This window comes from Oryx dammah, unplaced genomic scaffold, assembly GCF_014754425.2.
Source record: "Oryx dammah isolate SB20612 unplaced genomic scaffold, SCBI_Odam_1.1 HiC_scaffold_23, whole genome shotgun sequence".
Classification (NCBI taxonomy): Eukaryota; Metazoa; Chordata; class Mammalia; order Artiodactyla; family Bovidae; genus Oryx; species Oryx dammah.
The window spans coordinates 130,891,059-130,904,366 of record NW_024070207.1 but is presented as its reverse complement, the minus strand read 5'-3'; the positions used below and the strand labels follow the sequence as shown (position 1 = coordinate 130,904,366).

The window sequence follows — 13,308 nt, the reverse complement described above, 5'->3', positions numbered from 1 at the left end:
AAGGACCCTGTCCTTGGGTTTAGGGCCACCCCCATCCAGGAGGACGTTGTTTCAGACCCTTCACTCCATCACGTACTGCAAAGAACCCTGTTTCCAGAGAAGGTCCGATTCTCAGGTCCTCTGATGGTTTGTGGGGGAGGGTGGAGAGAGACCAGCGTTCATTCCACCCCAGCTGGCTCCATCATCTCCTCGGAGGAGTGTGTAGAGGCTTCCCAGGGCGGTTTTTCAGGGGCCGCAACAGCAAGGACCACAGGTTGCCTCTGTCCGCTGCTCCGTGTCGCTACCAGTCCCATGACCACAGCTGGTGACCAGAGGGCCGGGGAGATGCAGGCTCTAGACGGGGACGGAGCTTACTTCACATCTCAGGCTGCGGCCCCGCCCCCCTCGTCCTGCCCCTTCTCTGCCCCCAACTGTCCTGGGGCTGAGGCTGCTGCCCCCTCTGGGATCATATCACGCCCGTGGGTAAGGAGGGGCCACTGACCACAGGCAGGAAGTGACCGCCTCTCTAGGAGACACGGTGAAGGAAGCGGGCTGCAGGCTGCGACATCGTTACATGACCCACCCTTCAAGCCCTCCTAAAAATACAACCTTGGTGGAACTGCATTAGAGGGGCTTGTGGGTACGGGAGACAGTGGAAGAGAAGGAAGCGCTAACTCATATGGAGAACTGGTCAGTCTTCCACCCCTGAGTCTTAATTAGCACACGGATTTTTCATAGCTTTTCAGTGGAAGGACGTGTTCTTCCATTTCTAGTTTGCTGAGAGCTTTTAATCTTCAGGGGTGTTAAAATGCTGTCAAAATATTCAGAAAAGAGAAACAAAAGTTGGGACTTCCCTGGGGGCCCACTGGTTAAGACTCCGTGTTTTCAGTGTAGGAGACACGGGTTTGATCCCTGCTCTGGGTCCTAACATCCCGCATGCCATGTGGGATGGCCACGAGAGAAAAAAATAAATGAAAAAAGGATCGAAATATTTCCAGCTTCTGTTGAGGAGATCATCGGGTTTCTGTTAAAAAGGGTGGATTATAGTGGTGGTTAAAATACCCTTGCATTCTTAGAGTAAGTGTCTTGGGTCAAGAGGTATTACCAGGTTTATATGTTGCCCTAGGTTACGTACTCGCACTTTGTAAAGGGATTTTGTATCTATGTGATAAGGCATATTGGCCTCTAGTTTTAGTTCAGTTCAGTTGCTCAGTCGTGTCTGACTCTCTGCGACCCCATGGACCGCAGCACGCCAGGCCTCCCTGTCCATCACCAACTCCCGGAGCTTGCTCAAACTCATGATCATTAAGTCGGTGATGCCATCCAACCATCTCATCCTCTGTCTTCCCCTTCTCCTCCCGCCTTCAGTCTTTCCCAGCATCAGGGTCTTTTCCAATGTATCAGCTCTTCGCATCAGGTGGAAGTATTGGAGCTCCAGCTTCAGCTTCAGTCCTTCCAATGAATATTCGGGACTGATCTCCTTTAAGATGGACTGGTTGGATCTCCTTGCAGACCAAGGGAGTCTCAAGAAGTCTTTTCTAAAAGCAGTTCAAAAGCATTAGTTCTTCAGCGCTCAGCTTTCTTCCTAGCCCAACTCTCACATCCATACATGACTCCTGGCAAAAAAAAAACCATAGCTTTGACTAGACTGTCTCTAGTTTACTTTTATTATTATTATTATTCATTTATTATTATTATTTATTTTGGGCTTCCGTGGTAGCTCAGACAGTAAAGAATCTGCCTGCAATACAGAAGACCTGGGTTCAAAACCTGGGTCAGTAAGATTCCCTGGAAAAGGGAACAGCAACCCGCTCCAGTATCCTTGCCCGGAGTATCCCATGGACAGAGAGAGGAGCCTGGCAGGCTACAGTCCACGGGGTCACAAAGAGTCGGCCACGACTGAGTGAGTGAACGGAACGGCTGTTTTAACAGACTTCTCCACTCCTTTCATCATCTGCCATTTATGGCGTGATTTCTTTCTTTAACATTTATTTGGGTCTTACTTGTGGCACTCGGGTTCCTCTATAGTTGTACCGTGTGGGCTCAGCTGCCCCGAAGCATGTGAGATCTTAGCTCCGTGACCAGGGATAGAACTCACGTCCGCTACACTGAAAGGTGGATTCTTAACCACTGGACCACCAGGGAGGTCCCAACGGGACGATTTCTAAGCCCGGATATTTCTGGTCAGAGTCAACACATTCCTGCTTCTCTGTGCGTCTGCTAACGTTTTATCGGGTGCCATCCCGTAAACCCATCCTGTAAACCCATTCTGTAAAGGGTGTGTTGGTGAAGGTCTGCTCTGCTCGCCTTCTTTAAAGATGGTTGGGGTTCCCAGGTGGCACAGCAGTAAAGAATCCTCCTGCCAAAGCTGGAGATGTAAGAGACGTGGGTCCCACCCCTGGGTTGGGAAGATCCCCTGGAGGAGGGCAGGGCAACCCACTCTAGTACTCTGGCCTGGAGAATCCCAGGGACAGAGGAGCCTGGCGGGCTGCAGTCCCCGGGGTCGCGAAGAGTCAGATATGACTGAAGCAACTTAGCACGCACGTATGCGGTGTTCTTTTCAGCCATAGAGCAAAGTGGATCAGCCACATGAACACAGCTTTCTTCAACATGTGCGGCTGAGAAAGGTACATTTTCTAACAACAAGGATGGGAGAGGTGACCTGCTTTCCCGATGTTTTCCCCCCCATTGTTTGTGAGAAGGTGGGATCACTAAGATGCTACAAATTGTTGACTTTGAATTTGTGCAAATTCGTGGTTGCTCCTGGCAACCGTGTCTCGGCCTAGAACTCAGCTTCCCAGAAGGCTGACTCCCCACACACAGTTTAAGCGTTGTGTGTCTCTCTCCCACTCTGTAGCCATCTCTGATCCAGACCCACCGATTAAGAACTTAAGGATAGATCCAGAAAGAAAAAGATTGGTCTGGGACCAGCACGGAAATGTGTCTGAAATTGGGTGTTACATCAATTCAAAAATTTTAAGAAAGGTAAGCCGTCTTCAATGTACTTAGCATCACAGAGACATGGGTTCCACCCTCGGGCCCAGGGGTCATTTATGGGCACCACGGCTCAAGACATCCACAGTGATACCTACTGGACACGATTGGTGTGAAAAGGAGCTGAGATATTGCAGCTGGACAGACAAGCGCAGTTGAAAATGATGTTGTTCAGGCACTCAGTCGTGTCTGAGTCTTTGCAACCCCATGGACTGCATCAGGCCAGGCTTCCCTGTCCACCATCAACTCCTGGGGCTTGCTGAAACTCATGTCCATCGAGTTGGTGATGCCATCGAACCATCTCATCCTCTGTCGTCCCCTTCTCCTCCTGCCCTCAATCTTTCCCAGCATCAGGGTCTTTTCCAATGAGTCAGTTCTTCACATCAGGTGGCCAAAGTATTGGAGTTTCAGCTTCAGCCTCAGTCCTTCCAGTGAAAGTTCAGGGTTGATTTCCTTTAGGATGGACTGGTTGGATCTCCAGGTGACTTGATTTTATTGTGAATAAATTGCTTCCTCTCTCTCAGGCAACAAAGAACCCCTATTGCACTCTTGGCGACTTGTCATGTGAAGTGAAAAACTACACCGTGAAGGTGATGAAAGGTCAACCGTTCTCTGATTGGATTCTGTATCCAAAGCAAGGTGAGGGGTAGATGCTCTCTTGGGGTTTCGTTTGCTTTTGATCACCCATTAGCATTCTGAATACTGAGATAATGACTTTTAACTTGGATGGATGGGTCATAGCTTTGTGGGAAAAAGGCCATTTCTTGAGAGTCCCTTGGACTGCAAGGAGATCCAACCAGTCCATCCTAAAGGAAATCAGTCCAATCAGTGTTCATTGGAAGGACTGATGCTGAAGCTGAGACTCCAGTACTTGGACCACCCGATGCAAAGAACTGACCCATTTGAAAAGACCCTGATGCTGGGAAAGATTGAAGGCGGGAGGAGTAGGGAATAACAGAGGATGAGATGGTTGGATGGCATCACCGTCTCCATGGACATGAGTTTGTGATGGACAGGGAGCTGGTGATGAACAGGGAGGCCTGGCGTGCTGCAGTCCACGGGGTCGCAAAGAGTCGGACACGACTGAACGACTGAACTGCACTGAACTGATGTTCCAGTTCGCGTCCACTGAGTCCTTGAGGACTGACTGGTTATCTTTCCTTGCCGTCCAAGTTAGTGTCCGCCGAACAGCACAGGGACTCCGTGGTTTACACGTATATTCTTTCTCATATTCTTTTGCACGGCGGTTTTTCTCGGGAGAGAGGGTCTAGTTCCCGGTGGTCTACAGAGCCGGACCCTGGTGTTGACCGAGGAGCTCACTTTCCCCACCCCTCCCTTTTCTTGGCGAACCCCAAGGCAACCCCCGGGCGGCCGCGGACAATCTGACCTGCCGGGTGCACGACGTGGATCAGCTCAGCTGCAGCTGGGCGGTGGGCGAGGAGGCCCCGGCGGACGTGCAATACCGATTCTACCTGAAGCAGCCCGTGTAGGTGTGACCTCGCGCTCCGCTGGGCTCCGGCCCCAAGCCCTGCCCCCAGCAAACCCAGGGGCGCGCTTCAGGACCGGGCTTTAGGGGGCGGGCCTTCAGGGGCGGGGCTTTGGGGGCGAGGCTTCAGGACTGGGCTTAGGGGGCGGGCCTTCAGGGGCGGGCCTTCAGCGAGGGGCTTCAGGGCGAGGCGGGGCTTTGGGACGGGGTTTCAGGGGCGCGGCTTCAGGACTGGGCTTTACGGGGCCGACCTTTGGGGCGGGGCTTTGGGGGCGAAGCTTCAGGGGCGAGGGTTTGGGGGCGGGGCTTCAGGACTGGGCTTTAGGGGGCGGGCCTTCAGGGTGGGGCGGGGCTTTGGGATGGGGTTTCAGGGGCGGGGCTTCAGGACGGCTTTACAGGGCGGGCCTTTGGGGGCGGAGCTTCAGGGGCGAGGGTTTGGGGGGCGAGGCTTCAGGACTGGGCTTTAGGGTGCGGGCCTTCGGGGCGGGGCTTCAGGGGCGGGGCTTTGGGGGCGGAGCTTCAGGGTCGCCCCCTGTCCCGGCCCCACGTGCCCGTTGCCGGTCCAGGGAGACGTGGCAGTGTCCCAAGTACACGAAGAACCAGCAGGGCGTCAACGTGCAGTGCCATTTTCATAGCATCTCCCTTCAACCTCAACGCCAAGCTCAGTTCCGTTTCCTGGTGAATGGTACAGGCGGTGGCTCCGAAATCCCCTGCCGCGTAATGATCCATAGATTGCAAGAAATTGGTGAGAAGACGTGAAAACGTCCTTCACGTGCCCCCCCCCACCACCCTGCAGTTCCTTGGCTTTGCGATGCTGGCATCTTGTGTCGGAGAGTGGGGCAGGGTACCCCACCCTTGGAACCAAAGGGTAACCTAAGGGTGACACCAAGGGTCTTTGTAACCAAATGCCTCGAGCTGGGGGCTGCTGTGTGTTACTCACTCAGCCGTGTCTGGCTCTTTGTGACCCTGTGCGCTGCAGCACGCCGGGCTTCCCTGTCCATCACCGACTCCCAGAGTCCACCCAAACCCATGTCCGTTGAGTCGGTGATGCCATCTAACCATCTCATCCTCTGTTGTCCCTTTCTCCTCCCGCCTTAAATCTTTCCCAGCGTCAGGGTCTTTTCAAGTGAGTCAGTTCTTTGCATCAGGTGGTGGAAGGATTGGAACGTCAGCTTCAGCATCAGTCCTACCAATGAATATTCAGGGTTGATTTCCACAGGCTCTAGGGCACTCGGATTTGAGCACAGTCTCAACAGTTGTAGCCCGTGGGCGTAGCTGCTCCAGGGCATGTGGGATCTTCCCGGACCAGGGATTGTACTCCTGTCCTCTGCACTGGCAGATGGATTTGTATCCACTGGATGGCTCCACAGGGGAGGAAGTCCTGGGAGGCCTGTTTTAAAATTATCTTTGGAAAACAATTTTTTTTCCTGTGCTTTACTGTGTGTGTTTTTTTTTTTTTTCTTCCCCTAGAAGTATTAGCTGCCCCGAACATCACAAAAAAGTGGTGTAGCGAAAACTACTCTTTCATCGAATGGGAAGTAAGGAGTCTCTTTACTGAAGACATCAAGTATGAGCTTGAGATACAGAAGGTACAAATGCCACCTCCCGGGTGGGCATCTCTTGTGGTCTGATGCCCGGCACTCTAGAGTTTTGGGGGGAGTCAAAGCGTCCGAAGCAAAGAGGAACCGTCAGATAACTGAGCTGCGGTGAAACCCGAAGCGATTCGCTGTTCGGGACTCCCCCCGCCGTCTGTCGGTTAAGACATCCCCTTTCAGTGCAGGGAGTGTGAGTTCAATACCTGGTTGGGGACCTAAGATCCCACATGCCTTGAGGCAAAAAAAAAAAAAAAAAGAAAAAGAAAAAACAGAACATAAGAGAGAAGCAATATTGAAACAGATTCGATAAGGACTTTAAGAATGGTCCAGAAAGAAAAAAAAAAATTGAGAGAGCAAAAACAAAAAAAGGAATTGGGTGTTTGAAAGACTGACCTTGGAAAAGAAGTCATAACGTGCAGGAGAGTTTTCTGTCCTGTTTAGGGTGGAAGAGACATGCTCAGCTGTCTTTGTTCAGGAGACAAATGATGTGATAGAAAAAAAAAAAGGCTGAAACAGACACTGTGGAAACCCTCTGATCGCACGTCTGTGCTGACTCCCGGCAGTTGTATCCGACACTTTGCGTCCCCATGGACTGCAGCCCGCCAGGCTCCTCTGTCCATGGGATGCTCCAGGCAAGAACGCTGGAGTGGGTTTGCTCATCCTCCTGTCTGGGATCTTTCTGAGCCAGGATTGAACCCAAGTGTCTTATGTCCCCTGCACTGGCAGGCAGCTTCTTTACCACTAGCATCACCTGGCCCTATGTCAGAGAGCCTGCAGTATCCGTGTGAGAAATGAAATCCTTCCTCCCCACCAAAGATGGTATCCGAGTGTTTCCCCACGTGCCCGGGTGTTCGTAGAACCTACGTGTATAATGGTCCCCAAGTTCGACACCGCTTGAGGAACAGGATGCCTGAAATATGGCCACAGAGAGGAATCCTATCCACCAAGAACTGGAGGGTCCTATTTTACAATAGCCTGGACATGGAGGCCACCTAGATGTCCACTGGCAGAGGAATGGATAAAGAAGATGTGGTCCACATATAGACGATGGAATAATACTCAGTCATGAGAAGGAATGCATTTGAGTCAGTTCTACTGAGGCGTGAGAGCCTAGAGCCTCTTATACAGAGCAAAGTAAGTCAGAAAGCGAAAAGCAAATATCATACATTAACGCCTGTACAGGGGAGGAGTTTGTCTCAGACGGTACAGAATCAGCCTGCAACGCAGGAGACCTGGGTTCGATCCCTGGGTCTGGAAGATCCCCTGGACGAGGGCCTGGCAACCCACTCCAGTACTCTTGCCTGGAGAATCCCGTGGACAGAGGAGCCTGGCGGGGCTACAGTCCATGGGGTCGCGGAGAGTCGGAAACGACCGAGTGCATGCACGGCCGCAGTGCGTGTATATAAATCCCAAGCTCCTCATTTGTCCTTTCCCCAGGCACTTTTTCATTCATTGACACATTATAAGCAGTCACCTCTATTTATTACTTTCGGGGGCTTCTCTGGCGGCTCAGACGGTAAAGAATCCGCCTGCCAGCACAGGAGACCCAGGTTCGATCCCTGGGTCGGGAAGACCCCCTGGAGAAGGGCCTGGCAACTCACTCCAATGTTGTTGCCTGGACCGTCGCATACGTATGACATCTGTGATTTCTGTTCAGTGAGTGCTTAGTGCCGACTTTTCTGTGACCATGAAACCGCTCGGACCGATGAGAGCCTTTCTTGGGTCTGGATCAGACTCCCACGCCCTCCTGTTCTCTTACAGGGCAAGGAGCTTGCCTACAAAGAGGAGGTAAGTATCCACCCCGCGTGCCCCCTGCAATCTGTTGTCCCAAGCACAGGCTCCTCATTTCAATCAGTGTCCAGACCCTCCGAGACGAAGCTCTCCGGTGCACGGACCGGGCATTATCACCTACATACCCCTCCTTCGCGGCTACATCCCTCGGGACTCGGGGACAGCATCGTCACGCCCAACTAACTGCATCTAACCCGCAGAGGCTGCCGTTCCCACCGGAGTTATGAGTGCCGGTGCAGAACCCGTCGCAGTTGTCTCTCTGTCCCTGCATCTCCCTCCTGTCTCTGCCTCCGTCTCCACATGGCTTCTCCTCTGTGTCTGTGTCTCCCCTCTTGCGTGTCTTATGAGGACCCTGTCGTCAAGTTTAGGGCCACACACATCCAGGAGGAGCTGATCTCAGACCCCGCACCCCATCACCTCTGCAGAGACCCTGTTCCGTAACAAAGGCGTCTTCTGAGACTCTGAGCGTTAGGACCCCCTACACGTGAATCTGGAGAGGCCCCGCTCGCCCCTTGCCAAGCCCCCGTTCTGCAGCCCCAGACCTGCAGGGGTCTCTCCCCTCCGTCTGCTTGATTTTCAACTGCAGACGGAGCTCAAGTCCTTGAGGCTGAGGAACCCGGGACCCTACACGGTGAAGGTCAAGGCCATGGACTCCCTGTTCTTCGGGAGAAGACCACCGGGCCAGTGGAGCGCCCCGCAGCACCTCGGTGAGGGGGACGCCCCTCGCGTCTCTCCAGGGGTGGGCAGGGGCTGGGAGGAGTGTGTGCTGGGGCAGGGGTCACGGAGGCATGGATCCCTGGCAGGCAGCAGCCTGCTGGACATGCTGACCATCACTGCCCCTTCACGGGCCGGTGGAGCGCCCCGCAGCACCTCGGTGAGGGGGACGCCCCTCGCGTCTCTCCAGGGGTGGGCAGGGGCTGGGGGGAGTGTGTGTTGGGGCAGGGGTCACGGAGGCATGGATCCCTGGCGGGCAGCAGCCTGCTGGACATGCTGACCATCACTGCCCCTTCACGCGCCTGCTCCAGGGAGAGGGGACCATCCACCCGCCTCGACCCGGTCCCCCAGAGAGGGCTCCGGGGACCCAGGCCGAACTGCGGAGGGCGGGAGACAGCAGGTGGTCCCGGGAGAGCACCCCTGCACCCCCACATCCCACTCAGCCCCACAGCCCAGCCCAGCCCATCATACGAGAGGTGTGGGCTGGTATCGGGGTCTGTCTCCCACCCGAAGTCCCCCTGGGGATGGGCTGGTATTGGGGTCTGTGTCTCCACCCAAAGTCCCCCTGGGGACGGGTTTTCCTCCCCAGTTAGAAGGCTTTCCCCAGGTAACAGCTGCTGGGTGTCCCTGAGCTCTGCTCCAAAGCCGCACCTCCTATCTGGCCCCAGGCCGCACAGCATTCCTGACCTGACCCAGAAGGAAACCTGGGGCTCCAGGCTGAGGCCGTGGGCGTGAGTGTCCTGGCACGAGGGGAGGGCTGCGGCTGTAACAAATGACCACAGACGGGGGCTTAAGCAACAGACACACACCCTCCTCGAGCCGTGGATACCTAACGTCTGAAGTCAAGGGGTCCCAGGGCTCAGCTCCGTCCAGAGGCTCCAGGGGAGGGTCCTTCCCGCCTCTTCCAGCTTCTGGGGTCTCCGGGCGTCCATCCCTGGGCTGGCGGCTCCCATCCTTGGTAGACTTTGCGCCCAAGTTTTTCCATGGATATACGCAAGGTGCGCGTGGAGACGGCCATTGCCGAAACTCTCAGAAGATAAACTTTTTAATGCATTAAAAAAAAAAATCCAAAGGGATGTGAAAAATCCCTGATGACCATATATTAAATTCAAAGGCTGAAGCAGGGGCACATCCAGGACACCACAGGGAAGGCGGTGGTGAGGTTTCACATGGGAAACACCAGCCCAAGGGATCCCAGTGGCACGGGCTGTGTCCTGTGTCCATGGGATTCTCCAGGCCAGAATACTGGAGTGGGTTGCCATTCCTTTCTCCTGGAATCTTCCCAACCCAGGGACCCAACCCGGGTCTCCCGCACGGCAGGCACATTTTGTGCGCCAGACTCCATCTGGTGGTCAGTGCCGGGGGCAGCGGTTGGGTAGTGGTGTTCTGGCGACTCGGGAAGGATTCCCGCGTGGCCTGGGCAGCTGGCGCAGGTGGCTGATGTCCGCGGGGTGCATCGCGCTCCTGGGCGCGCCCCTGAGTCCCCAGACCCGCAGGGAGGCCGCGTCCCGGGCCCCGCCCGACGTTTGCAGCCCGCCCCTTCTTCCGTAGACTGTGGCAGCAAGAGCGCGTCCTTCCCGCTCTGGCTGGTGTACCTGCTGGCCCCGCTCGGGGCGCTGCTCCTGGTGGGGTTCGTGTTCCTCTGTCGCAGGTGAGCCCCGCGCGCCCGCCCTCCCGGGTTTGCGCTCCGGAAATTTTTTTCTGGAGCGGGGCACGGGCAACCCACTCCAGTATCCGCTGTCTGGAGAATCTCCACGGACACAGGAGCCCCCCTGAGCGGCTGACACTTTGTGGAGCGCGACCTACAGGCCCGGCGGCGCGCGCTCCCGCCCGGACCCGTGCGCCCCCGCCCGGACCCGTGCGCCCTGCGTCGTGGCCGCGGGACGCGCACCCCGGGGTCTCCGGTCGCCGCTCCCAGGGTCCCCAGCGGTCTTTTATCGACAGGACCCCGGTTTCCCCCGGCTCTTCTCTGCCTCCTGCAGAAGCCAAGGAGCCCAAAGTCCACAGTGCGCCATCCGGGGGGCGCGGGGGTGTCCCTGCCTCCCCGGGCCCCCAGTGCGCGTGGGGCGCGCTGTCTGCGGCCAGGCTCCGCGGCTGGTCCCCGCACGCCCCCCGCACTGTGCTCCTCACTCCTCGCCGCGACGCTCTGGGCCCCCACCCCAGCGCCCCCAGCAACCTCCGCACTGGCCTCAGGGAGCCTTCCTGAGCCCAGCAGGCGTGCTGCCCTTTCACCCCTGACCGCGCCCCCGCGGGGCCTTCCAAACGCCTGCGCCCTCAGCCTCATCCGTGCGCCCCTGGGGCTCGGTGCAGCTCCTGCCTGGGGAAGCTTCGGGTTTCACACACACACACACGCACACACGCACGCACACACGGACAGAGACACACAGATACTCAGACACACACACATAGACACACAGACACACCCAGAAACACGCAGACACATACAGACACAGAGACACACACAGACACAAGGAGACAGACACACACACACACGACCCCATACATATACACATAGAGACACACACTTGGACACACACACACACACAGAGACACACAGACATAGAACCACACGGACAGACAGACACACAGACACACATATACACAGAGATACCCAGAAACACACAGACACATACAGACACACAGAGACAGAAACACACACACACACACACGATCCCATACATATACACATAGAGACACACAGATACACAGACACAAACATAGACACACGCGGACAGACATACCCAGAAACACATAGACACATACAGATACACACGACCCCATACATAGAGACACAGACACACACATACACACACGGACAGACATACCCACAGACAGACATACCCAGAAACACAGACACACATGACTCCATATATAGACACACACACACACACACACAGCCCAGCCAGGGGCTAGGATTGGGCGTGGACAGGCCGCAGCCCCAACGGAGGGGGACCACCCGCTCCCCGTAGACGCCACTGGGAGTGAGGAGGTTGCCGCGGTGATGGGATGGGGCGGCCGGGGCGGCCTCCATCCTTACAGGCTCTCGGGGGAGGCGCTCGGGGGAGGCGCCCGGAGGAGCTGACCGAGCCGCCGCCGCTCTGCTAAGGCTCTGCTTTCTGTCTCCGGATGGTGGGGGGCGGGGCTTGGGGAAGAAGACCCCGCCTCCCAACGGAGGGCGGAGTCCGAGTGCTGGCAGGCTGGGCCGGGGCGCTCTGGGGGGCGCCGCGGCCCCGTCGTGCCGCGCTGGTCTCACACCCGCCGCGCGGCTCTTCTCCGAGGTGGCCGGTGATGCGGCAGCTCTTCCCGCGTGTCCCTCACGTGAAAGACCCGGTCGGCGACAGCTTTCAGAACGAGACGATGGTAGGCGGCAGGCGCTGCGCGGGGGCTGCCGCGCGTTGTCGGGGGGGGGGGGGGTCGGGGGCCGGGCGCCGCGCCCGGGGGGCGGGGGCGGAGGCGGGGGCGCGCTTCCCGCTGGCCGCCGGCCACCGAGCAACGTGATGTGCAGGGAAGCTCGCCCCAGAGGCGCGGGTCTGGGAGCCCCCTCCCGAGGCAGGGCTGCCCTGTCCGGGCCCCTGCGCTCTCCGAGGCTTTCCGGGACACCCTTGCCGCCCCGCACCCTGCACCCCCACTCACCCCCACCCCCTGCACCCTGCAGATGGCCTGGGACCCCGGGCAGGAGAGCCAGGAGGAGTGTGCGGTGGTCCAGGTGCAGGTCTTGGGGGAAGCATGAATCTGATGCAACCGGGGGCTTCGTTTTTCCGCCCGAGAGGAGGGCGCACAGCCGGGCCCGGTTGGGCGCGGTCGTGTGCTGCACAGTTGAGGATGGCAAGGCCGGCCCACCTGACTGGGGGGTTGCCTCTTGTGCTTATTTCTCAAATAAAGAACTTTTTGACCTGTCACGGGCCCCCTGGAGGTAGGGGGTCACCCCGCAATGGCGCACAGCCTCCTGGACACTCCCAAATGTCCAGTGTGTTGGCTGGCCTAGTTTGTCTTTAAATGGTTGCATTGCCCATTTTGTGTGTTAGTCGCTCATTTCCCCTTTTAAGCCCTTTAAATAACTTGAGATGTGTACACACGCATGCACACCTCCCCCCTCCCCAGCTGAAAGGTTGAAGCTGTAAGGTGAGACAGGGGGCAGGTAGACTTGGGGTGCAGACAGCGGGCGGTGGCCCTGGGGAGTGGGTGGGGAAACACCAATCCCCTTGAAAGCTAAGGTAAGGACTCCGCCTGCAAAGCAAGACCCAGGGTTGGGAAGGGTGCCCTGGAGGAGGGTATAGCAACCCACTCCAGTGTTCTTGCCTGGAGAACCCCATTGACAGAGGAGCCAGGTGGTCCATGGGGTCACACAGACATGACTGAAGTGACAGACAGACACACACACACAGAGAAAACCCAGGGGAAAGGACTCAGCCCGCGCACACACACACAGAAAACCCAGGGGAAAGGACTCAGCCCACCCCCCCCAGAACTCAGGGCTTCTCAGGAGACCTCAGACCTCTTTACTTGTTTACGCATTTACATGCTTCAATTTCTGGATGCAAAGAACTCACCCCGAACCGCAGAGGCGGGGTTGCCATGCCTGAGGGAGGGAAGCCAGCTGAGGGAGCACCTGTGTCCTGAGTCTGAGGTCTGGGCTGACAAGTTCCTGACTCGGGTGGCTAGGCCCGGTCGGAAGTCAGGACACTTCTGCCTGGTGGGCGCCGGGCTCAACCCCCCTGGGTGTGCGGGGCGGTCTCATCCTGGTCAGGC

At 56.9% G+C, this 13,308-nt stretch overlaps 1 protein-coding gene across 2 annotated transcripts in view; it reads left to right on the top strand.

Moving 5' to 3' along the window:
• IL3RA (interleukin 3 receptor subunit alpha) overlaps window positions 1-12,569 on the top strand; it is a 19,084-nt gene extending 6,515 nt beyond the window's left edge. For both annotated transcript variants that reach the window (XM_040266421.1, XM_040266422.1), the window contains exons 3-12: window positions 2,837-2,964; window positions 3,498-3,612; window positions 4,330-4,459; window positions 5,026-5,204; window positions 5,930-6,048; window positions 7,816-7,842; window positions 8,432-8,552; window positions 10,111-10,210; window positions 11,838-11,919; window positions 12,215-12,569. In XM_040266421.1, coding sequence (XP_040122355.1) covers window positions 2,837-2,964; window positions 3,498-3,612; window positions 4,330-4,459; window positions 5,026-5,204; window positions 5,930-6,048; window positions 7,816-7,842; window positions 8,432-8,552; window positions 10,111-10,210; window positions 11,838-11,919; window positions 12,215-12,289 — 1,076 coding nt within the window. In that variant the 3' untranslated portion in view covers window positions 12,290-12,569. The remainder of the gene's footprint in view (window positions 1-2,836; window positions 2,965-3,497; window positions 3,613-4,329; window positions 4,460-5,025; window positions 5,205-5,929; window positions 6,049-7,815; window positions 7,843-8,431; window positions 8,553-10,110; window positions 10,211-11,837; window positions 11,920-12,214) is intronic.
• Window positions 12,570-13,308: the final 739 nt, after the last annotated feature.